The sequence below is a fragment of the Myodes glareolus genome, chromosome 7 (assembly GCF_982192425.1).
Source record: "Myodes glareolus chromosome 7, mMyoGla1.1, whole genome shotgun sequence".
Taxonomy (NCBI): Eukaryota; Metazoa; Chordata; class Mammalia; order Rodentia; family Cricetidae; genus Myodes; species Myodes glareolus.
This window is the reverse complement of record NC_142032.1, coordinates 63115334-63140294: the sequence shown is the minus strand read 5'-3', so window position 1 is coordinate 63140294 and position 24961 is coordinate 63115334. Positions and strand designations below refer to the sequence as shown.

General features: G+C 47.0%; 1 protein-coding gene, 2 long non-coding RNA genes and 1 other non-coding gene across 5 annotated transcripts; 1 reads left to right on the top strand and 3 right to left on the bottom strand.

Annotated features, from left to right (window-relative positions):
- Positions 1–4103: 4103 nt before the first annotated feature.
- Positions 4104–5491, bottom strand: LOC125415894 (uncharacterized). The gene is made up of 3 exons (XR_007236715.3): positions 5354–5491; positions 4717–5132; positions 4104–4631 (listed from the first exon to the last, which is right to left on the bottom strand). It is a non-coding gene; the product is annotated as an uncharacterized LOC125415894 (long non-coding RNA).
- Positions 5007–7493, top strand: LOC125415893 (interferon-induced transmembrane protein 1-like). 2 transcript variants are annotated; one of them, XM_087908294.1, is made up of 4 exons: positions 5007–5146; positions 5798–5905; positions 6538–6746; positions 7193–7493. In XM_087908294.1, the coding sequence occupies exons 3-4, from the start codon at positions 6561–6563 to the stop codon at positions 7346–7348; spliced, it is 342 nt and encodes a 113-aa protein (XP_087764420.1). In that variant the 5' UTR covers positions 5007–5146; positions 5798–5905; positions 6538–6560; the 3' UTR covers positions 7349–7493. The 2 variants fall into 2 exon arrangements, with proteins under 2 accessions (XP_087764420.1, XP_048314440.1); XM_048458483.3 differs by lacking the exon at positions 5007–5146 and adding an exon at positions 5366–5502.
- Positions 7494–9862: 2369 nt separating this feature from the next.
- LOC148121434 (uncharacterized) lies at positions 9863–10969 on the bottom strand. The gene is made up of 2 exons (XR_015738267.1): positions 10746–10969; positions 9863–10409 (listed from the first exon to the last, which is right to left on the bottom strand). It is a non-coding gene; the product is annotated as an uncharacterized LOC148121434 (long non-coding RNA).
- A 12078-nt stretch (positions 10970–23047) lies between these two features.
- Positions 23048–23154, bottom strand: LOC148121433 (U6 spliceosomal RNA). The gene has a single exon (XR_015738480.1). It is a non-coding gene; the product is annotated as a U6 spliceosomal RNA (small nuclear RNA).
- Positions 23155–24961: the final 1807 nt, after the last annotated feature.

Genomic DNA, 24961 nt, shown 5'->3' with positions numbered 1-24961 from the left:
ACGGGTTAGGTTTAACAGTATCTGTGTGAACATATGTTCGCATGTGTGTTTAGGTGTGTGCACTGGTACCAGAAGACAGCAGTGGGCATCTTCCTCCATCACTCTGCCTGTCCTTTTGAAGGAGGGTCCCTCTTGACTGTGGAACTTGTGTCTCAGCTAGGTTGGAAGCCAGAAAGCCACAGTAGTCCTCCTGCCTCAGCCCCCTTCCCCACAGCGGTGAAGTTACAGGAATCTGTAGGGAATGCCCAGCTTGTTTCATGGATGCTGGGATCCAAACTGTGACCTCAGGCCTGTACGAGGAGCACTCTTAACTGCTGAGCTGTTGCTCCAACCACTGGTGCCCTTTGGGAAAAGAAATGCTCCGCTCTTCACTGGTTTGCAGTTCCGAGGGCTCTCTTGCCTTTTACTTTGAATGCTTATTGTAAAACTGGGTTTTCTCCCAATAGGTGAGAGAGTATATTTAGTGATTACTTACAATTGAACAGTTGTCGGAGCCCTTTATAAGACCTGAAGGCTTTTCACATTGGCTAAAGATGTTCATCTGAATGAATGTCTATGCAGGTCATTAAGAACACCAGGTTCACAGATTCAACGCAATGCCCAGCAAAATTCTTCAAAGACCTCGAAAGAACGGCACTCAGCTTCATTTGGAAAAGCAAAAAACCCAGGATAGCCAAAACAATCCTGTACAATAAAACAACTTCTGGAGGCATCACAATCCCTGACTTCAAACTCTACTACAGAGCTTTATTACTGAAAACATCCTGGTATTGGCACAAGAACAGACAGGAGGACCAATGGAACCAAATAGAAGACTCGGACATCAATTCACACATCTTCAAATACCTGATCTTTGATAAAGAAGCAAAAAATATCAAATGGAAAACATAAAGCATATTTAACAAGTGGTGCTGGCATAACTGGATATCAACATGTAGAAGAATGAAAATAGACCCATATCTATCACCATGCACAAAACTCAAGTCCAAATGGATCAAAGACCTCAACATAAAGCCAGCCACACTGAACCTCATAGAAGAGAAAATGGGAAGTACACTTGAATGCATTGGCACAGGGAACCACTTCCTAAATATAACCCCAGCAGCACAGACACTGAGAGAAACAATTAATAAATGGGACCTCCTGAAATTGAAAAGCTTCGGTAAAGCAAAGGACACAGTCAACAAGACAAAATGACAGCTTACAGAATGGGAAAAGATCTTCACTAACCCCATATCAGACAGAGGGCTGATTTCCAAAATATACAAAGAACTCAAGAAATTGGTCACCAAAAGATCACATAATCCAATTTAAAAAAATGTAGTACAGATCTAAACAGAGAACTCTCAACAGAGAAATCTAAAATGGCTGAAAGACACTTAAGAAAATGTTCAACATCCTTAGTCATCAGAGAAATGCAAATCAAAACAACTCTAAGATTCCATCTTATACCTGAAAGAATTGCCAAGATCAAAAACACTGATGACAACTTATGCTGGAGAGGTTGTGGAGAAAAGGGAACACTTCTGCATTGCTGGTGGGAATGCAAGCTGGTACAACCCCTTTGGATGTCAGTGTGGTGATTTCTCAGAAAATTAGGAAACAACCTTCCTCAAGACCCAGTAATACCACATTTGGGTATATATCCAAAGGATGCTCAATCGTGCCACAAGGACATGTGCTCAACTATGTTCACAGCAGCTTTGTTTGTCATAGCCAGAACCTGGAAACAATCTAAATGCCCCTCGACTGAAGAATGGATAAGGAAAATGTGGTACATTTACACAATGGAGTACTACACAGCAGAAAAAAAATAATGACATCTTGAATTTTGCAGGAAAATGGATGGAACTAGAAAACATTATTTTGAGTGAGGTAACCCAGACACAGAAAGACAATTATCACATGTCCTCACTCATAGGTGGTTTTTAAACATAAAGCAAAGAAAGCCAGCCTACAAACCACAATCCCAGAGAACTTAGACAACAATGAGGACACTAGGAGACACTTACATAGATCTAATCTACATGGAAAGCAGAAAGTAGAAAAAGACAAGATCTCCTGAGTAAATTGGGAGCATGGGGACCTTGGGGGAGGATTGAAGCGGGGAGGGGAGAGGCAGGGAGGGGATCTGAGAAAAATGTAGAGCTCAATAAATATCAATAAAAAAAGAATTAAAGCTGAAAGAAAAAAAGGCACTTAGGAGCCTTGCAGCATGCTCAAATGCCCTCCTTGGACGGCCAGTCTTTAGAGTCAGTAAATGATAGAAACTGCCATCTGTTTCTCTCAGGACACTATTGTTACATTTTCTGTATCACCAGTGGCTAAAATGAAGTTTTTTCATTGATTTAATCAAATAAATAAAAAAGTACAAAAAAAATTAATCTTATCGTGAGATAGAACAACATCATGAACAAATATACAGTTTGCTAAAAGAGTTGGATCTAAGTCTGATTCATAACGCTCATCTTCTGCTGGGCACCAAGCTTGGCACCTAATAACTGTTTGTGCCTGACTCAAGTTCCTGGGAAATAGGTTCCAAGCAACCCAGACTCCTCAATCCCACACCCCCACACACAGAAACTTGTGGCGTGACTTCCTACTTTGTTATGCTGTGATTGACTACTGACTTTGGTATCTGTAACCCGCTTATCAGATATTCAAGGGCTGTTTTTGGGTCACCTGACTGCCTAATCTTGGCAGGGCAGAACAGCTCTGTCTGGTTCCTGTTTCTTGCTTGTGCAGATCTTCAAGGACCTTCTTGCGGTTGTTCACCCTTCAAAGCCCTTCCTGCACGCTCCTCTAGGCTCTAGGCAGAGCGTCTCTGATTTGGTTGGAGACAACTGCCCTGCTAGCAGTTTTCATAAATTTGACTAATTATAATCTGAATTGAGTCTGAGGGTCTTTTTTTTCTCAGTGTCCCGAATGCTATAACAGTGGAATAACCTTAATTTCCTGTCCACGTGTAGTGAAACTGTAAAGTTCTTGTCTGCCATTGGTTCTAGGAAAGCTTTATAGGTGCTTGGGGTTTTTTTGATTTTTAAGTACTTTCATATTTTTCCCTCCTTGGTTCCCCAAGAATCTAACAGTTATATTCCAGCAGGAGATGGTCACGATAATAAAGTTTACAGTCACCTCAGATGGTGAACTTAGAACTTAGTGATAAAGGCCGAAGGGAAGATGCAGTGTGCCAATAATTCTTATATGTTAACTCTACAGCTACAACTTAGAATACAAAAGACATCTGCTCCCCTGAAGAACTGGGAGTCAACAAATGGCTGCTTTGGCCTAAGGGGGCAGAAGGGTAAGAAAAGAGAAAGAGATGGTGTTCAATAATACAACATGGGCAGGAGACTTGCAACCAGGACCAGCGAAGGCAGGCTGGAGCTTTATATTCCAGAGAGGCGAGATACGGGGAAGGGGCCATGTACCTGGGCGATGCTAAGGTCTTCATTCGCCACCTCAGGAAGGGGAAGCATCTCTGAGAAAAGGGGGCTGCTTTTATTTGTTTCTTGAGTTACCTAATATGAATGTCCCAAGCAAATGTGAGAGTGTGTGAGCATGTGGACAGGGTGAGGGGGCAGTTGGGAAGAGTTCTGTGGTGGGGAGGAGGGAGACCAGGAGGAAGGGGAAGTCAAAGATGGGGAGGAGGGAGCAGAGCTGCCAGTAGAGGGGTGGCTGGTATTAGACAAGGTGGAATGTGTCCAAAGGAAGAGTCATCAGGGACGTCATGTTGGGCTGAGTTTGAGAAGGATGGGTGAGTATCAGAATCCAGTAAAGTATAAATGGCCTGAAAGACTTTGGGGCACCTCAGCACTGCTGCACCCCCCTTCCTGGGAACCAGGACCCTGGTAACCAACCACGTGTGCACTGGAGCTCTGGGTACTTTCCATCCCCTTTGTAGTCTTTCTTCTATAGCCCCAGACCCTGGAACTGGGCTGAGACGACCTACATAACCTGCAGGTGTTTCTCCTTGCTCAACCAACCCAGCAGCCGCCATAGCATTGATCAATTAGAGTTAGCTGACTACTGCGTCAGCACGGGCTGGAACCAAGAGTCTCCGCGGAGGGTGTCCAGGTTGAATGAATTCACAGAGCACGAGGTTGAGGTGGAACAGCTTCTTTATTGTTCTGCTGGGGCTAGCTTTTATACCATGGCACCAAAAGAGGAGGGGGCTGCGAAGGGACTGTCACCTGACCCCAGCAGGGATCAAGGAATGATCATGTGCACTCAAACTTCCTTTCTCAACTCCAGGAGCAGAGGGAAGTTATGTTTTCTTTGCAGATAAGCACCTCAAATGGGGGCAGGGAAATGTAACTCGGGGCTGCAATTCCCACAGCTGACCATTGAATGAACTAGTCAAAATAGTTGACAAATGGTTTCTGGACTCTCCCTTTTGATTCTGTACTCCCCCCCCCACTTGATTCTGTGGGGTTTTTTTCCTTTAAAAGAGCCTGTAATAGACAAAGCAGGGGTCCTTCTCCTCTCGAGGCTGAGGGACCTCTGCTGCGGCAGCAAAAATAAAAATTCCTCTTGCTATTGCACCAACCACGGTGAGAGTGTCTCTTGGGGCGACCTCCTTCTTGGTGGGGCTTCAGGGCCCAACAGGCCTTCTTATCAAAGATGAGGGTCTGAAGATCAAATTTAGATCAGTTATTGAGAATGCATCCCAGAGGTGAGTTGAAGGGATGGAGAGTAGGATCTATGGACACTCACCTGAGAGGCATCCCTAGAAGGCCATGGGTACCACCTCCTGATGCTTTCGGCAGTGAGATGCTGTCCCAGTGCACTGACTTGGCTGAGATGTGACTCAGGCTAGGGTGTCTTCTGAAAACAAGGACTCTCAGCCCACAGAGGTAAAGCAGTTTCTTTCCTGAGCCATATTAGTCCTATTGGGTGTGATCCCTCAAAGGGAGACTTATAACTCCAAGTACCACGTAAGACAACTGCTGGAGAGCTGCCAGCAGCTTTGCCTCCTGGTGCCCCTCCCTCCTCTGGCCTGGCCTGAAGGTGCTGCCGTCTTCCACAACACATTTCACCAGCTGCTCCTCTTAGACCTCCGCCTGCTTCGCAGATTTTATGTAGAGGTGATTTCCTCGAAGGTGATATTAGATGCTAGTCATCTCTTGCATCTGAAACGCCAATCGTAAGTAAAAAAAATGAAGTGCTAAAGGCTTTGAAAAATTGAAGTCAGTTTGCTGCAGGGTCATCAGAGGTAGACATGAACAATGAACAGGGAGGCAGAAGGCATTTCCCAGATAAGGTTTTCATTAGGGGGCTTTTACTTCAGAGGAAAAAGGGAGAGGGCAAGGAGGCTTGGGAGGATGGGGGGGACGGCTCTGTTGCTTCCTACCTTTTAAGAACACTACGACGGAGGTGGAGTGATGGCTCTTAGCAGGCAGTGATGCAGTCTTGACAGCGCCAGAGTGTTCAAGAAGGTCCACAGAGGCTGTGACGACTACTGCTGACTAATGCTGCCAATCAACTTGACTACTCCTAGAAGTAACTGAAACCCAAGCAGTGGATGGAGCATGCCTGGGGGGGGGGGGGGCGGTCTTTTTTTTCTTTTTTTTGATGGGATTATCAGAAAGAAGACCCACCCTAAATCTGGGCCACACCTTCTGGTGGCAGCCAACGTAAAAGGATATGGGAGAAGGAAGTGTTTGATTTTTGCCTGCTTGCCCACACTCTCACTGAAAACGTCCATCTCTCCTGTTCCGGGGACGTTGCTCTGCTGGTATTAGAACCTGCTTCTTCAGGATTCCAGCCTAACTCTAGGATCTCCTTGGGACTCTAGCATCAGACTAAGACAGCCAACGCTTTTGGTCTTGTGGACAACTACTGGATCCGATCCTTGCCTTTCCTTCAGGAGACAGCCACTGCTGGACCACTCGGACCACAGCCTGTAAGTCATTCTAATTTATCCCCCCCCCCCCTTTTCTTTTTACCATGTGCAGCTGTTTTGGCCAGGATTCGGGATACAATTACCTTGTTTTTCTGCTTCAGCTTCTAAAATGAGTGTGCTACAAAAGTGAAAACAGAGTGACTAAAAATACAGACCCACGAGCTCTCAGCCCTGTTTGTACAGAAAATAGAGCTGGAGTCGCTGATAAGTTGTTCCCCGGTGTCTGTCACGACCAACAGAGTAAGATTACAAACAAACAACGTACAGAAAAGCCATCATTCCTCAAGGCACACCACAGGGTGATCACGCTGCTCCCTTCTCCTTTCTGTAAGCTACACACTCAGGATCACTGATGTTGCTCTACCTAGTGGAGAGTGAGCTGTCGCCCCTCCAGCCTCCGAGGATTCCTTCAGACGGCTTGAAAAGACCTAGGAGTGGCTCTCCCTGCGCAGGCCCTCAGTGAAACCATTCTTTGTTCTTAACTCCCCAGTCCCTAGAATACACAATTTACAAACATAAGGAAATAGTTTTCCGAGAAACAGACCCCACTGGGGAAAAGGCGGGCCCAGTGTGCAGGCGCCTCCAGACTCCTCAGCCTGGGTCACAGTTCCCAATTCCTTCTTCATTCACAGCTCTTAGCCTCAAAAGCCAAGCCATGTCTAAGGAGCAGCAAGAGATGGGTCTGCTGAGGGGTCCCCACATCTCAACTTCCGCACCAACCACCACGATCAACATGCCTGCTGAGATCTCCAGGCCCGATCACGTGACCTGGTCCATGTTCAATACCCTCTTCTTTAACTTCTGCTGCCTGGGTTTCATAGCCTATGCCTACTCTGTGAAGGTGCTGTATGAGGGCCTCAAGCTTGACTCGTTCCGATGGTACCTGGGGTGTGTGTGTGATCAGAGTTCATATGTATCGCCATGAGCGTGTATGTGTGTGTCTTGGGGAAGATCCATGTAGTCACAAGGGAGGTGCCTGGAGGTCCCTGGGTCAGGTTATCTCCATTGTAGCCTAGCATCTAGAAAATTTTTCCTTACTTCCTGGTTCCTAGACTGTGCCTTCATCCTGAAAACTAGGACTCCAGGCTGGGTAGAGAGTGCACAAGGAAACCTTGGGGGGACGGCCAGTGCTGGGTTTCTCTGGAGTGTCTTGAGTGTGTGAAAGTGGAGCAAGTTCCCTGGCCTGAAAAGTAAAGGGCACTGCTAGGAAGATGACGGGGGAAGTGAGACAGAGCCCTTGTCTCTCAGTTCTCCAGCTCCACTGACTGGCTGTCTGGTTTCCTCCAGTCTAGGGACAGGAAGATGGTGGGCGATGTGACTGGGGCCCAGGCCTACGCCTCCACTGCCAAATGCCTGAACATCTGCGCGCTGGTCTTCAGCATCATCATGATCATTATCTTCATCGCTCTTTACGCCAATGGACTTGGTTCTGGGGCCTTCTAGGCCTGCCTTGGGCTCCGCTGTCTGCAGTTCCCCACACCTTGGTCTTAGTCCTGACACTTTTACCCCCCCCCCCCCCCGCGCACCAGCAGCTGTTAGCTCGCATATGTTCACGGTGGATTCAATAAAGTGCACGTATTGACAACGATGTGACCCTCTGTTCCTGAAATAATCTTGAACTGAGCTCATCGTGTGTCTTCCCAGTCTGAGGCCAGCAGGGCATCCTCAGCTTGGCAGGTTTCTGGCCACCTGCAGTGGGCAATAGTTGACCAGACTTCTGTGTGTGTATGTGTGTAACTCTTCCCACTTCTGACTCCATGTTTCCACAATACCCAGAAATACAGAACAAAGATCCAGGGAGGGTCCAGTTCACTGATGTGTTACCCGCTGAGGCTCCGGGCTCCTGGTCTGAACCCAGATGGAAAGCACTGGGTTCTGTGACGGATGCTCATTGCTTACCCTTCTCACTTCTGGCTTCCAGCAACAACACAGGCGTTTACTTCAGACTCCAGGGTGAGCGCTTTAGGATGAAGGCCAGGTTCCCTGATTTGCTGAGCAGCAGGCAGAAAACCCATAGGACAATCTGCCAGCTTCTGGGGAGTTTGGATACCCTAGCTCCCCTAACCTTGGCTATGCAGTAGCATGCTTGTGCAGAGGCCCTCCCACCCTCCCGCATGGCTCTTGCCACAAACCAGAAGCAGGTGTAATGGCAGCCACATCCACACTTGCACCTCAAGTTTGCAAGTCCCCAGAGTAGTCTTGCTGGTTCATCTCAGGTGCCCTTCTCAAGAGCACTTGCTTTCAGTCACCAAGGTTAGTCCCTCAGAGTCCTCCCAGCCTCCAGCCCGTTCACCCCCTCCCTACACCATGTATGCAGAACTTGCTCCCATGCCCAGGAATTCCTTCCCTTCTAAACCACCATGGTGGGTTTGAGTGTACCCAGAATTCCTAGAGTAGCACAAGGGTCTGGGGGTCCCTTGGTGCCAATGTGGGAAGTGCAGCAGTGGACTCAGCCACTGTTGAGAGCAAGTCAGCTGTTGACCAAAACAGGTAAGGGATGCTTGGTACAGAGTGACAGAGACCTTACTTGTCCAGGACTCAAAGTTCCACGCCTGACTGGCAGAGTCAATTCACCCAGCAGGAGAGTAGAACTGCCCATGAGGGATCTAGGTACCCGGCCTCCCTTGAGGCCCAGCAGAGCGTGAGGAAAAGCAGAGGGCAGGCCTCAGAAGTGGCCTCTGCACTTAAGAGCTCTGTTTCCTAGGCCAGGCATCCCCCAGAACTTTTTTTTTTTAAAGATTTATTTATTTATTATGTATACAATGTTCTGTCTGTCTGTTTGAAGGCCAGAAGAGGGCTCCAGATCTCATTACAGATGGCCATGAGCCACCATGTGGTTGCTGGGAATTGAACTCAGGACCTCTGGAAGAGCAATCAGTGCTCTTAACCTCTGAGCCATCTCTCCAGCCCCCAGAACTTTTTTTTATGTCCCAGAAATTTCCTGTTCCTGAATGTTGGCTTTATGGGAACTGAGGAGAAGCAATTAAATAACTGAAGGTCTAATTATGCCACAGCAGGACGAGGAAAGGGTCTGGGGAGCTTCTCTTCTAAGAACTGAAATCAGAACTTGTCCCTGGGCCCCTACCTTCTACTTAAGGTGGGGGTCCTGGGGCCATTCCCTGGCATGGGGTCTCCTCAGTGCTGATGCTCGTCAACAGCTACAACACTCAGAGCCATAAACAGGCTCCACACAGCCACGCCCAGAGCACCCCTAAGTCCACACCCCCTGTGGGGCCTCTCCTGGGCTGATCTGCGGCAGGTACAGGTATGTACTGAGGAGCTTCTGCTCGTTGTATGTTGGGGAAAGGAGCTCAGGGTCTGGATGTTTCTGGCTGACTGAAGAGGGTCTATGCTGGGAGACTGGAAAATTCCAGTTACTTGGCTGAGGCCTGAGAGTTCCTGGAAGGCAGATGTTTCTTGACAACTGTAAAACAAACACCGTTGAAGTGAAGCCTGCACGAGATGTCCCTACGGGGAACTCTGTCCCGTGGGACCAGTGAGAGAGCTGTTATCAGATGGCTGCAGAGATGCCTCCATGGTTAAGAGTGCTCGTTGCTCTTCCAAAAGACCCAAGTTCAATTCCCAATCCTACATGGCAGCTAACAACCATTTGTAACTCCAGTTCTAGGGAATCCAACACCCTCTTCTGGCCTTCCTGGGCACCAAACAGGCACATGGTAGACAAACATACGGCACACAGACATACAGTGCACGCAAAACATCCATACATGTAAGATAAAAATAAATAAATCTAAATACTCTTTTTTTTTTTTTTTGAGACAGGGTTTCTCTGTGTAGCTTCAGATCCTGTCCTAGCATTCACTCTGTAGACCAGGCTGGCCTTGAACTCAGAAATCTGCCTGCCTCTGCCTGCCAAGTGCTGGGATTAAAGGCATGTGCCCCCACTGCCCAGCTAACTACTCATTTCTTAAAAGAATCAAAATAAGAAGCCAGGTGTGGTTGTGCAAGCCTTTAATCCAGTACTGGGAAGGCAGATACAGGTGGAACTCTGAGTTCAAAGTCAGTCTGATCTACATGAAGAGTTCTGTGACAGCCAGGGCTACACAGAGAAGCCCTGTTTCAAAGACAGAAAGAAAGGAAGGAAATAAAAGAAGGAAGGAAGGAAGGAAGGAAAGGAAAGGAAAGGAAAGGAAAGGAAAGGAAAGGAAAGGAAAAAGAAAAAAGGAAAGAAGAGGGGATAAGTTCTTTTGTGGTGAAGGGCACAACAAGTTATTTGCCAGTTTTACCAATTCAGTAACTTCACATGGAGCTGGCGTTCCAAATTTCAGTGCATGGCAGGATGGATGGAGGATGAACAGGTCCCTTAAAAGCTGGAGTGGACTCTGCCCTGGTCCCCACCATCTTCCCAAGTAAGGAGAGTCAGAGGATATCATCTTAGTGGGGTGTAAACCCAGGAATAGACCATTCTGGGGGGTAGCAGAGTCCAAGGTTCTCCCCAGATGTCTTTCATTCTTGGAAAGTTGACTGGCAAGGGATCAAAAACCTAAAGAAAAGAGGTAACCACAGAACAGGTTGGGTGGCAACAGCCTCAAGCATAAGCCAGCCGCTAAATGCCTTCCACCACCCCTTCCACCACCCTCACCAGACTCTACCAATTGAGGCTGCCCTGCTTTTCTCTATCCTGCCCTGGCTCTGGCTACAGGACCAAGAGAGAATCCATAAACGTAAAGTAAGCAGAGGCTGGAAAGGACTTTCTGAGGAAGGCTCATCTTTCGACTCACCCTCGGCAGGAGTAGAAAGGAAGTTGGCTTTTCCCACCCCAGCCCTGAGTTAAAGCATGACCCACCCACCCCACCGATTCCCCACAGGGAGAGCGTACCTGACTTCCCTTCTGAGGCTGTGGCCTCAGAGTGGAACAATGCTAGCTGAGACACACGTCGGAAACAAAACCTAACTGACACAGTAAACAGGCAAGAAAGGGCAGAACAAAGCCCAAAGCACCTGCAATTAGAGTCGTTGTGAATTCCTGACACACCCCCACTGAAAGGTTTCTCCAGCCTCAGAGCACTGAAAAGACCCAGAACAGGAACTGACAAAACCACAGTGAAACTCCACACACTGAATACAAATCACGCGAAGCTAGACAGAAGCAACAGGAGAAAAGGCCACTAAAAGAAAAGGTAAGAATATAATATAGCAGACCAAAATACACAGTAAAAAAACTAATTGACTTTTGACAAATATGACCTTGTCACACATATTAAAATTATTGTCTCCTATTTTGGGTAAAATAAGATGCATACACTAAATGCATGCCATAGAATGTTCTAGACCAAAGTGAGATTAACATCCAAAAAAGACAATAGGCCAGGTGGTAGTGGGTTCCATTTTTAACTCCAGCAGAGGCAGGAAGATCTCTTGAGTGCAAGGTCAGCTTGGTCTACAGAGCGAGTTCCAGGACAGGCTCCAAAGCTAAGAGAAACCCTGTCTCAAAAAATAAATAAATAAAAAGACAATAGTAAGTACATAAATAAAACCATATAAATATCTCTCAGTAGATTTCCATATGCCAGATGTTACAGAAACAATCAAAAAACAAATGAAAATTTGAATTGCATGTAAACTGTTTATGACCCTGTAAACAGAAAGAAGACAGAGCAAAATCACCCAATTAATATAACTGGAATATAATAAACCAAAGCTGCATGATATAACCTGTCGGCAGGCATCGCCAGTACAGAAAGAAGAAGAGGAGGAGGAGGAGGAGGAGGAGGAGGAGGAGGAGGAGGAGGAGGAGGAGAAGAAGAAGAAGAAGAAGAAGAAGAAGAAGAAGAAGAAGAAGAAGAAGAAGAAGAAGAAGAAGAAGAAGAAGAAGAAGAAAGTTTATTTTGAATCATGGTTCTGAAATTCCATCCAGCATTAGCAGTCCATTTGCTTTGGGATCTGGCTAGAGGGGTAAATCTCAGGAAAGCACAGAAGAGAACGATGCTGGCGACAGTTAGTGCTCTACAGTCCTCTCTAGACCACGTCCCCAGTAACCTGAGCACTGCCCACTAGGACGTGTGTCCCCTGATCCAACACCTCCCAACACTGTTTTTACCTACAGTGAATCCAACTCTGACTATGAACTGACCCTCAGGGGGTCTGGGATCCGCAGCAGCCGGTGATGAGCTGAGTTGATGGTCAATTTTTACTGCCAGCTTGACTGAATTTGGACTCATCCATGGAAACTTGGGTGTATCTGTGGAGTTCATTGGTTTGACAGAGAAGGGAAGATCCTCCTCAAGCGTGGGTGACACCATCCCACACCCTGGGGTCACGAGAGCACCTATTCACTTCCTATTAGTAAAATCTGACCAGTTACCTCGCCTTCCAGCTACCCTGCCTGCTCCACTGGGATGACCTGAGAGCCAAGTAAACCCTTTCTTCCTCAGGTCCTGTTAGGTCCCAAGAAATTCCTCTTCCCAAAGTCTGGCACTTAGACAAAAGCCAGCATTCCCTCAGGGACTTGTGAAATCGTTCTATCTGCTAACTAGAGTCTTTTTCCTGAGCTCTGACAAAAAGACCTACAGGTCCACCAGTAACCTAAGCCCACGGTGCTATTAGCATATCAAGGTTTATGCTAGCCTCAGGGCTCCCCCAGGTCTGACCCTCAGGTACCTGTACAGAGTCCTCCAGGCTGAGGTACCCTGCCCACTACCCTAAACCTCTCTAGTCCCTGAGCTTCCCTTCCCTTCCCCCCAGCTTTCTTGTTTAACCCAGACATTTCGGCCACGTGTTCTCTCGGTTCTTCTCAAGGCTCCGCTCCTGAACCTCTCTTCGTCCATTTGCCCTCCTCTTTCTTCTCTTCCTCTCGCGCTATCCGCGCTCTCTCTCTCCTCTCACAGCCTAGTTCAGTCTGAACTTTCCCGGCGCCTCTGGTTGTGCTCTTCCTCAGATCTACAATAAAACCTTCGCCTCAACCAAACCTAGAAAGCAGTCACGTCCTCATTTTCATTCATCGGGGGAGTTGTATAGGAAAGAGAAGCTGGGGGAAGGGAAAAGGAAGCTGGGGGGAAGGGGACTGGAGAGGTTTGGGGTAGAGGCCGGGTGTGTCGACCAGGTGAGTCTGTACTGGGTGAGGACCCTGAGGGTAGCACAGACCTTGATATGCTAATAGGAACTGTGGGCTAGGTCCATTTGTGTTCTTTTGCCAGAGATGAGGAGAATCGGTTCCTTTTAGCAGGCAGGAACTATCTTCTCAAGACCTTGAGGGAATGCTGGCTTCTGTCTAACTGCCTAAATGCTAGATTTGGAAAAAGGAATTTGGGGAGCCTAACAGGCTTGGTGTTTTTCTGTTGCCATTCTCTCCCTCTGAAAGACTCCCGTGGGCGTCTTCCCTCGGGAGAGACCCCGTGCCCAAAGATCAGTCGAAAACACGCAGCCGGATGCAAACAGCAAGAGGTTTATTGGATACGCAAGTACCTGGGGCGGCAGAGTCTCTCGAAGGACTTGCGCGCCTGCAGGTTGGGGGTGAGGGGTTTTTATAGGAGAGCAAAAAGCGAGGTTTACAGAAGCAAGATGCAGGGTGGTTACGGGGATTCATTTCATTGGTCAATTTAAATAAGGCTAAGCTGAGTGGCACATTCTTGACCTTTTACCTAAATACCAAGGAGGGGGTTGTCCAGACCCACCTGGATACCAAGGAGGGGGTTGTGCTACCTGTTTTTCTTATCTCTTTTTGCCTTCCTGGCTGGCGACCAGATGTCTGATTGCATAGCCCCTGACTCGTGAGAGCCCCGCTTTATACGTGACTCAGGCCTCACAATCCTCTCTTTCTTTGTTTTCTATGGCCAGTTCATAAATTCCCTGTCTTGCAGCCAGATAAGGCTGTCCTTGCTTTAACCTCAGGTATCTTGCTCAGCATTCCGGAGGCCCTGAATTCCGGAGGCCCTTAATGAAGCTTGTTATTTGCTCAGCAGTCCGGAGGTCCTGAGCTAGTTATCTGTGAACCTTTGCAAAACGGTATAATTGCGGTTAAAACGAGTTGGGGTCCTTCACCTCTTCCTAATTTTCCTCAGCTTACCTTCTCCTTTTCCTTCTTTTATTTAACTTTGCTTCTTTTTTTACTTTTCCCACTTCATTTTATTTAGTATTTTTACTATTACTGCAATTTCTAACTATGAAGTTTTCAATGCTCTTTGGTGAGGAGTGTGGAGGTTTGACTGAGAATAGCTACCAGAGGCTCAGATGTTTGAATGGGCGGTTGAACTGTTTTGGGAAGGATTGAGAGGTGTGTTATTGGAAGTGGGGTTTGAGGTTTCAAAAGTCCATGCCAGGCCCAGCCTAGCTCTTTCTACCTCCAGCTTGTGGATCTGGATGTAAACTCTCAGCTACTGCTCCAACGCCAGACCTGCCTGCTGCCAGGCTCCCCACCTTTACAGTCATGGACTCACCCTCTGGAATATTAAGAAAGCCCCCAATTAAATATTTAATAACTTTTAATTGTAGGTGACTTGTTTGTTTGTTTGTTTGTTTTTTGTTTTTCAAGATAGGGTTTCTCTGTAGCTTTAGAGCCTGTCCTGGAACTAGCTCTAGTAGACCAGGCTGGCCTCAAACTCACAGAGATCCCCCTGCCTCTGCCCCTCCAAGTGCCAGGATTAAAGGCATGCCTCACCACTGCCTGGCTTAACAACTTTTAATTGTGTTTCTGTGTGTTGTTGGTTTGATGTGGTTGTTGGTCAGCTTGTTTCTTCTTACTGTTGGACCCTAGCGTCCAATCACCGAGGAGGAGTCACCCCCAGAGAACACCCTTCATACCACAACCGATGCAAAAGCATGAAGATTTTATTAATTCTGTCATGACAGGGTCCCTCAGCATTCGGGAAGCCAAGAGACCTTGAATAGCTGGTACAGGCTACTTTAAAGGAAAAGGCCACAGAAGCAAGGGAGGGGTTGTTCTTTGACTATTATGATTGGCTTATTCAAACGGGCTATTACCAATAATTGGCTGAGAGCTGTTGCCAGATCAGATGAGGTAAGAGGTCATTTTGACCCTGTTTGCCAGGGACCGAATCAAAACATACATGTATGGGTAATTGTTCAGGAACTGAGTCAACATCTTAAAGGTTATTTTGCCCCAATTTCTGGAGAACATATGTGCATGTGTAGCTGTTAGGTCCTTGGTTCCCAGGGGAGGAGGGGAAGCACTAAGGCACGGAAGCTGAGAGGGTTCAGAATTGTCTTAAAGTTTTACGTTACGTGCTGCGCCTCACTGAGCTCTGCCATGTCCCCCCAAAAGGGGCTCACTAAGAAGATCCTTAAGTAAAGGCAGACGTGATTTACATTATAGATCTTCACAGATGCAAAAATCACAACACAGAAACACATGAAAGATGGGACATCAAGTCAACGCGACTCCTCCAGCACAATCATAACACTTCAATAGCCCAATTAAAAGATAAAAAAATATTGGCATGTCAAAGAATTCATGACCTCAAAGAGAAGCAACCTTGAAAAAATAAAATGATTTGGGCAGGGGGGACCATGGAAATGTTAAAAGTACAAAGAGTGAAGGCCTCTTGGAAAACTTCTTGAGCTGCTGCAACAGGCCATATTGACGAGATGCAGCACCTCTATATGATGCATTGTGTATAGGATGCCAGTGCAAGTGGGAAATGCATCAGTACCTCACAAGCCTTGCTACAGTTACAGCAGTCACTCCACAGAGTGAGTGTGGTGTGGGTGTGTGGTTTTTCAAGGCAGGGTTTCTTTGTGTAACAGTCATGGCTGTCCTAGAACTAGCTCTTGTAGACCAGGTTGGCCTCAAACTCATAGAGATCTGCCTCCTGAGTGCTGGGATTAAAGGCATGCATCACCACCGCCCGGCTCTGAAAGCCACTTCTAACAATGATAACTCAACTCAAGGCCTGCAAATACCATGGGATAAGAAACCAGACCATTCTATCTTCAGGTTCTGCCTGTTCCTTCGCTGCCCTAAAAGTTTTCACCAAAGCCGGGCAGTGGTGGTGCATGCCTTTAAAATCCAGCATTCGGGAGGCAGAGCTAGGCAGATCTCTGTGAGTTTGAGGCCAGCCTGGTCTGCAAGAGTCAAGAGTTTGTTCCAGGACAGGCACCGAAGTTAAGAAACCCTGTCTTGAAAAAATAGAAGAAGAAAAAAAAAGTTTTTCATCAGCTCAGCCTTGCATGTAGACCTGCCACCTAGAATTATCGTAGCTGGGCAGTGGTGGGGCACGCCTTTAATCCCAGTATTTGAGAGGCAGAGGCAGTCAGATCTCTGGGAGTTCAAGGCCAGTCTGGTCTACAGAGCGAGTTCCAGGACAACCGGGATACACCTACCTCAAAAAACCAAAAAAGAAGAAAGAAACATTGTATTACAGCCACATATGTTGGCACACACACCTTTAACCCAGCTCTAAGAGAAAGAGGCAGGCAAATCTCTATGAGTTCAAGACCAACCTGGTCTATGCATGTGGTGAGTTCCAGGACAATCAAAGCTATGTAGAGAGATGCTGTTAAGAAAGAAAGAGAGAGAGAGAGAGAGAGAGAGAGAGAGAGAGAGAGAGAGAGAGAGAGAGAAAGACTAATGTAGGGTTGTTGGGATCTAGTCTTGCCCAGAGCAAGCATGACCACAAACACCCAGACCATAAACGGAAGGAAAAGAGGGCCTCTTGAGTCTGGGAAGATCTTTGTCTATGATCAGAAGCAACTGAATGTTTGCTCCACTGGCAACCCGTCTCACACGCTCACTTTTCCTTCCCGAAAATTGTGATTTAACTCCCCACTCAAGAGGTTGATCTACTGGGAAAGGTTCACTCGGGTTCTTGGCTGAGGCAAAGGGTCTTTCATGGGTCTCATCAAGTGGCAGCAACATTCATTGGAACTGTCTGACTCCATCACTGCAGAGAAGCTTGCCATAGCTTCCATCCCCTGCTCCAGAGGTCCCACATAGACTTCCTTGGAGGGAGAAGCTTCTAGAAAACAGAACTTGTCGTGTACCTAGGCACTGGCACCGTACGCAGCAGAACAGAGGAGGCCGTGGCTGGGAACACTGAAATACGGTGGAATTATGGAGACATCTGGATGAAAAGGGTAACTTAAGGCTCTCACAGGTCAGTCGGCAGGAGACAACTACGAACCAGGAGAGCTGGGAAAGGCTGTGTAAGAGGCAGAGAGGTCAGTCAGCATGACCTTGAAACTCCCCCACCAGAAAAGGCAGTTGTATCAAACACTTACGGAGCAATTTGTGAGCTAGAGCATGGAGAAAGCGTGGAGCCACCGGAGATGAGCGAGCCTAGTTCCACGGTTCTCTCTGGGCAGGGCTTCCTCCCAACACCAGACCACCCTGTGATGACAAGGCTGTCCATAGAGCTGTGCCTCCCTGAGCCCATGTGTACGTGTGGAGATGAGTGGATTGATTAAACTAATCCCTCACAAGCAAAAACAGTAGCAGGCCTGGAATGCTCAGTGCTAGCCAGAGTTGCGAGGACGAATCATGGAAACCCTAGGGAACTGGGGATGCTATGGGAACCCTGGCGCTCCACTGGTTCTTATCCAGGAGGTCAGAGGTCAGTTGCTAAGGAGTTTGCTTTCCTTAGCTTTGCCAAAGACAACCTCTGACATGGTTACTATGGTAACTAGTAAGGTACCTGAGTTTTTCAGAAAGCGAGAAACCATCTATTTCAAGCTAAATGAGACCACTCATCCTTCATGTGGGCTTCCTTCGTGCCTTTGAATAGTAGAGAGCCAAACGATGGCCTCGTAGCAAGTATCCACCAATATCTGAACACGCCCTCAGAGGAGCCAGGAGGGTCTGTCACACAGGTACAGGCACCCTCTTAGTCCCTTCCTCCCTTCACGTCACGGATCTCTTTGCCTCACACCACTCAACTTCCTCCATCCCCTCCAGAGAATCTGACACCTGCTCTCCTGCCTGTGAAGAAACCTTTTCTCCTCATCAAACCTTGTCCTTTGTGTGATTGGCACTAAGAGTCACCGTTCGGCTCTGTGACATGTCTTCTGAGAAAATTCACCAACCACGTTTCTCTCTGGGAAACCATGAAAACCAGAAACTTCCTGCAAGAGACTTGATTGAATGCTGGCTTTAGCAAGAAAAGGCTTCAAAGCAGGTATTATGAGCATGCCCCCACACGAAAGCCTGGCTGGCGATGAGAAGTAAGGGGAAGTGAGATACCACGGTGACACATAAGAAGGAAGTGTCAGTGAGCATAGAGACAAATGGAGAGTCTGTGGTCAAAGTACTGTAGCCGGACTCTTATACTGGATATGGCGTTCTGGGTTTGCACAGAGCACCGTAGCTGTCATGGCCTTGCTTCTAATCATAGCCAGAAAAAGGTGAAGAAAACCCATCTCAGCCAAAGTCCTTATACAGGCCTGAAGACTGAACACAGTGTGCAAGGCCACCATAAAAACTGGAAACAGGCCGAGCATGGTGGCGCACACCTATAATCCCAGCACTCGGGAGGCAGAGGCAGATGGATCTCTGTGAGTTCGAGGCCAGCCTGGTCTACAGAATAAGTTCCAGGACAGCCAAAGATACACAGAAAAACCCTGTCTCGAAAAATGGGGGGAAAAAACCCAAAAAACTATAAACAGAATTTTCATATGTGCAGAACCCTGAAGACCTGTGGACAGAAGAGGAGGAGAAGCCCCAGACGCTTCCTACAGAGGGTGAAATAACGTTCTTAGACTACGCAGAGATCCTTTTCCCCTCAGCCAAGGCTGCTTGTTAGGAGGCCCTCACTCACCTTAGCCTGGTCTGCCTCTCTGTTCCCTCAGAAAGAAAAGAAGAGATGGAGGAGCCTCGGAAAAGTCACAGGCAAGCGAGGACTCCAAAGGCTGTGGCCAGTCACAGCAGCCACACAGATCCATCACCGCCGTGACAGTTATCATATCTACGGCTCCCCCTCTCCAGGCACCACCAGCTCTTCTGCAGAGCAAATTAGCAAGCTCTAACTCTGAAAAAACTCAATTAGCAGGGAGAAAAACAGGATACTGAAGGAAATGTCAGAGGCTGACATTTCAGTTCCTGCAGCTAGAGCCTGACCTAAGACCAGATAGACATCAAACCCAAAGGGACCGCGGCCTTGGTCTCTTGTAGGCAACACGGTAAAAGCATCTCTTCAGCTTGTCACTGCTAAAACTAACCCTGGAACTCTAAAAGCACAAAAACATCGGAACCCAAATTCATTCAAATGTTGTGATTCTAACTGGGGCTCAATGATAATAAATTTTTCTTTAAAAAAGAAAAACAAAAAAAAAAAAACAGCATTAGCTGGGCAATGGTGGCGCATGCTCTGAATCCCAGCACTCCGGAGGCAGAGGCAGGCAGATCTCTGGGAGTTTGAGGCCAGCCTGGTCTACAATAGCTAGTTCCAGGACAGACACCAAAGTCACAGAGAAACCCTGTCTTGAAAAAAACAAAACAAAAAAACCCAGAATAATATATTTGTTATATTTGTAGTTGTTTAGTGACCGTGTCTGGTGTAGCCCAGGCCACCTTCAAGCTTCCTGTGTGGCAGAGGGTGAACTGAACGCCTGATCCTCCTGCCTCCATGCTCAGGCATTAGGTTTACATTCCTGGGTCTCTGGGTCCAGCTTCATCTTTTTGTGTTTATGGTGTAAATCCTTTCATGTTGCGTCAGGGACTGAACCCGGGGCCTCGCGTACCCTGCGTGTGTGCTATCAATTGTGCACACTCAGTTTTCCACGCTCTCGGCTGACCTAACAATGAAGGATCTGCCAGGACTGCTACACAGAGAAACCCTGTCTCGAGAAACCAATACCAAAATAAACAAACCAAAAAACACAACTAAGGCTTTGCTGAAAATCATATACATAGGCGTAGTAACACACACTCGTAACTCCAGCACTTGAGACGTTGATGCAGGAGGATCAAGGGTTGAAGGAAATCTGAATTCTATAGTGAGTTTGTGCTGGGTAGGCCATTTTCCTTTTGTTTTGTTTTTTGTTTTTGAGACAGGTTTTCTCTACATAGTCCTGGCTGTCCTGGAACTAGCTCTGTAGACCAGGCTGGCCTTGAACTCAAAAAGATACACTAGCTTCTGCCTCCCGAGTGCTGAGATTAAAGACGTGCGCCACCGCCGCCCAACCTGTACTGGCTAGTTTTATGCCAATTTGACACAATCAAGAGTCGTCTAGGAAAAGGGAACCTTAAGTGAAAAAACACTGGCTGGGCGGTGGTGGCGTGCGCCTTTAGTCCCCAGCTCTCGGGAGGCAGAGGCAAAGGCAGGTGGATCTCTGTGAGTTCGAGGCCAGCCTTCCTGCAAGAGCTAGCTCCAGGACAGGCTCTAAAGCTACAGAGAAACCCTGTCTCGAAAAACCACTGAAAAAAAAAAAAAAACAATCCTGCACAAAACCAAAGCAATTAGTTTCCCACATGATGCAATCCATTGCAACACAATTACTGTTATTTACATCTTGGGATTTCCCATTTGCTTCCCACATGGCTCACGTGGCTGAAAGAGTGAGCTGCTAGCCATCAATTGACATTTCACCTCAAGGTTGTGCTGGGGACAGTGAAGCCAACCTTGGTAAGAGAATTGTCCAGCAGTAGACAGAACACCATATCTGGGTCCATCACACCAGAATCCAGTGGGAATCAGCACACAGGCTCTAGGTAGTGTCCTTGACCAAGGTCAAAGCCCTCCTAGGTCCTGCTCTGCTCCAGTTACTGCAAGCAGCAGCTGACTTCCTAAAGTCATTATTGGAAAGGTCTGTCCTGTCTCTTTAAGAGAGGAGCCTGCCCACTCCCTCCCCCCTCTACCAAAGCTTCTAGCCTGAGTCTCTCTCTCTCTCTCTCTCTCCTTCTCCCCTTTACCCTCCATAACCTACTAAATAACTAGCCAGTGTCAGTCTGCATGGCATGCCTATCCATGTCTCTGTCTCTCACCTGTTGGGACTGAGGCTCCCTGCCTGGGATCAGCCACCTTCTGAGACCTGCGGCATGGTCGTGTGGCGTGTCCATCCGTCTGTCTGTCTCTTCTCACGGGACTGGCTGCCTCGTTGAGGTCTCTCACCCACCATGCGACACCCTGCCTGGGACTTGCTGCCCCTCGTGGCCCACTGCAGCCACTTGGGCAACTGTGCGGTCCCTGCTTGGGACTGGCTGCTCTCGGGACCCGCTGCCTGCTGCCTGCCACCATTTCAGGGACCTGCAGCATTTTATTTAAAACATAACAATTATTTGAACTTTTAACACCCGGAGTCAAAAGACATAATCACAAGAAGATGTTAAGTGAGCCATGGTCAAAGACACAAAGAAAAATTAAAACAGAAGCGATGGCTTCAGTAACTACAGGTGTGAGGGCCACGTGGTCTTGTCCCATGACTTTGTCTCATTTGATACTGTAGAGGGTGTGATGTCTCAGGATCCAGTCTCGGAGAGGGAAACCAGTATTTTTATTTTAATTTCTGAGGTCTAGATACTTGACTCTTTTATATGCAGAACTTAAACGAAAACAATAAAATTGATAACAGCATTTTAGTTGTATAACCATTTAAATTTATTGAATTCTGAAAGAAACAAACATGAAAGCCAGGCTGTGGTGGTGCACACCTTTAATCCCAGCACTACGGAGGCAGAAGCAGGCAGATCTTTGTGAGTCCGAGGCCAGACTGGTCTACAGAGCTAGTTCCAGGACAGGCTCCAAAGTTACAGGGAAACCCTGTCTTGAAAAAACAAACAAACAAATAAAAAAATAAATGTGATTAGACATTTAAGGAAATAGGAGTAAAGGAAAGCCAGAATAAACTAAGTGACTTCACTACAGAGTTAAAGAGGGGATATGGGGCCATATCCATGCAATAAGGAGGAGGAGCAGCAGCAAGAGGAAAGAGCCAGGCCTAGCATAAAGGAAAGCAAGCAGCAAAGCTCTCGTGACGGGAGGGACAGAGAGAGACTTGCCTTGTATTGTGATAGGTTGCGTCTTAACCAGAAAGAGGGGCTGTAGGTCGCAGGGACTGGAATGGAATTGTGTTTGTTTGTTTGGTTGGTTGGTTTTTCAAGACAGGGTTTCTCTGTGTAGCCCTGGCTGTCCTGGAACTCACTCTGTAGACCAGGCTGGCCTTGAAGTCACAGATTCCCCTGCCTCTGCCTCCCAAGTGCTCACTTAGATTAAAGGCCTGCGCAATCACCAGACTAGAACTGAATTTTTAAAACTGTTTATTTAGAGAGTCAACAACCTGAGAAGAGCGGGGTTTGGGGTCTGTTTCCCAGGGCTGGAGAGAAGTCTCTGTAGTTTAGAAGACTGGCTGTTCTTCCAGAGGACTGAAATTCCATTCCCTGAACCCACGTAGTGCCTCAAACCATATGTAACTCCAATTCCAGGGGACCCGACACCCTCTTACAGGGGCCTCCCCAGGCACCAGACACACAGAGGTACACAGACACATATGAAGGAAAAACACCCATACAGAAAAACTTTTAAAAATTAACAAGTCTGTCTACCATCTCCTGTCCAGTCAGCAAATGAAAAAGGGAGTGGTAACAAAACTGTCAATCACTGTCCTTGGTCAGGGGGTCAGACACACTAAGACCCCGGTTTCCTTCCTCATTCTTTCCAGATTCTGTGCTTTTCTGAAACCTCAGAGGCAGGTTAGTTTCTGCTGACTTCCGGGTTGGGAGGGGTTAACTCAGAAGAAAAGAAGCTTTAACAGTGTGTAAGTGCTAAACTAGTAATAACATTGTATGCACTGGTTTCCTTTTCACAACATAGCTGGTGGGGAGATGTCTCCGGAGGTAAAGGTACTTGCCACCAAGCTCATTGACCTGAGTTCAGTCCCTGGAACCCACATAGTAGGGGGGAATTGATCATCTCCCACAAGTTGTCTTCTGTGCTCCGTGACTGTATGCACACCAAACACACACACACACACACACACACACACACACAGAATAATGTTTTGGGGGTGGGGTTTTAAGGCAGAGTTTCTCTATGTAGCCCTGGCTGTCCTGGACTTGCTTTGTGGACCAGGCTGGCCTCGAACTCACAGAGACCCACCTGCCTCTGCCTACAGAGTACTGGGATTAAAGGCATGCACCACCATGCCCGACTCCCTAAATTTTGCTTTCTTTAGTTTTGTTTTGGTTTTCTTTTTTTCTTCATATATATATATATATATATATATATATATATATTTTAAAGTATGGAAGGCTTCACGAATTTGCGTGTCATCCTTGCGCAGGGGCCATGCTAATCTTCTCTGTATCGTTCCAATTGTAGTATATGTGCTGCCGAAGTGAGCATTTGTTTTGGTTTTCGAAATAGGCTTTCTCTGTAGCTTTGGAGCCTGTCCAAGAACTTGCTCTGTAAATCAGGATGGCCTCAAACTCACAGAGATCTGCCATTCACTGCCTCTCTGGGTTTAAAGGTATGCACCACCACTGCCTGTCCTAAAATTTTTTAAGGTAATATAATTTAGAGTACATGTGTGTGGTTAGAATAAAAATGACCCCCAATGGGGCTTGGAGAGATAGTTCAGCAGTTAAGAGCTGCTCTTATTGTCCTGAATGCAAATCCCAACCACTGCATGGTGCTCACCACCAGCTGTAAAGAGATCTGGTGCCCTCTTCTGGCCTGTAGGCACACATGCAGGCAGAACATCTCCAAACACCTCCAGTTTTTATAAATGCTACAAAGAATATGTTGCTATTTTAAAAGAACCCCACTAATTTAAATAGAGTGCTCCTCTCTGGTTTTCCATCAGCACGCTCAGTTTGAGCTTGGGGCTTTTATTAACCTTCAGTCATCAGCAATACAGCATCTTTCAGTTCTCCACACACGCCACAAAAGACTCACTCAGGCCAGGCAGTGGTGGCGCACACTTTTAATCCCAGCACTCGGGAGGCAGAGGCAGGCAGATCTCTGTGAGTCCGAGACCAGCCTGGTCTACAAGAACTAGTTCCAGGACAGGCACCAAAGCCACAGAGAAACCCTGTCTCGAAAAACCAAAAAAAAAAAAAAGACTCACCCATACTTATGGTTGTTTACGCTTCCTGATTTTGCCTTTATCTTTTCTCCTCCACTTTGGCCATTCACTGTATTGTTGGACCCTAGAGTCCAAACACGGAGGAGGAGGAGGAGTTGCCCCCCAAGACCACCTCTCACACCACAGCTGATGTAAAAGCATGAGGATTTTACTAATTCTGTCATGACAGGGTCCCTCAGAATTTGGGAAACCGAGAGACCCCGAATAGCTGGTACAGGCTACTTTTAAAGGAAAAAAAATTACCAATAATTGGCTGGAGAGCTGTTGCTAGATCAGATGAAGTAAGAGGTTACTTTGACCCTGTTTCCCAGAGACTGAGTCAAAACATACGTGTGTGGGCAATTGTTCAGGAACTGAGTCAAGATCTTAAAGGTTATCTTGCCCCAATTTCTGGAGAATATATGTGCATGTGTAGCTGTTAGGTCCTTGGTTCCCAGGGGGGAAGAGGGGGCATTACTGCTGAGACTGAGAGGGCTCAGAATTGTCAGAAATGGCTTCAGAATTGTCTTAATGTTCTACAGTATCTTAGAAAAATAATCTTATTTTACAAAACTCCTTTCCTATATAAAATATTCTCGTTTAGTCTCTCTCACTAAAAGATCTAAAAATCTCATACTTTCACCCTTATTTCTATTTCTCTGTTCTACTTTCTGGTTCCTTTCTATTTCATTTCCTTCCTTAATATTATGAAACAGGGCAGCATAAGCAGATTTATGAACATATGAAGAGAGAAGCTCACTGGAATTACATTTATAAAATGCAATAATAAATTAAGGTTACCCATTCACACACTGTCAAATTATAAGGTTCTGCCTTGCTATAGATCTTATTATTGCTGCTCAGACTTGAAAAAATTATTAGAGCTCCACGGTTAAGAGCACTGACTCTTCTAGAGGACCTGAGTTGAATCATCAGTATCTACGCAATGGCTCATCGCTGGAGCCAGCGCAGCCTGGATAGCCAAGACTGACGGGGGTGGGGGTGGGGGTGGGGTGGGGGGTGGGGTGTGTGTGTGCCAGGATGGAGACATGGAGGCTTCCTTTCAGGTGGAAGAACAGCAACCTT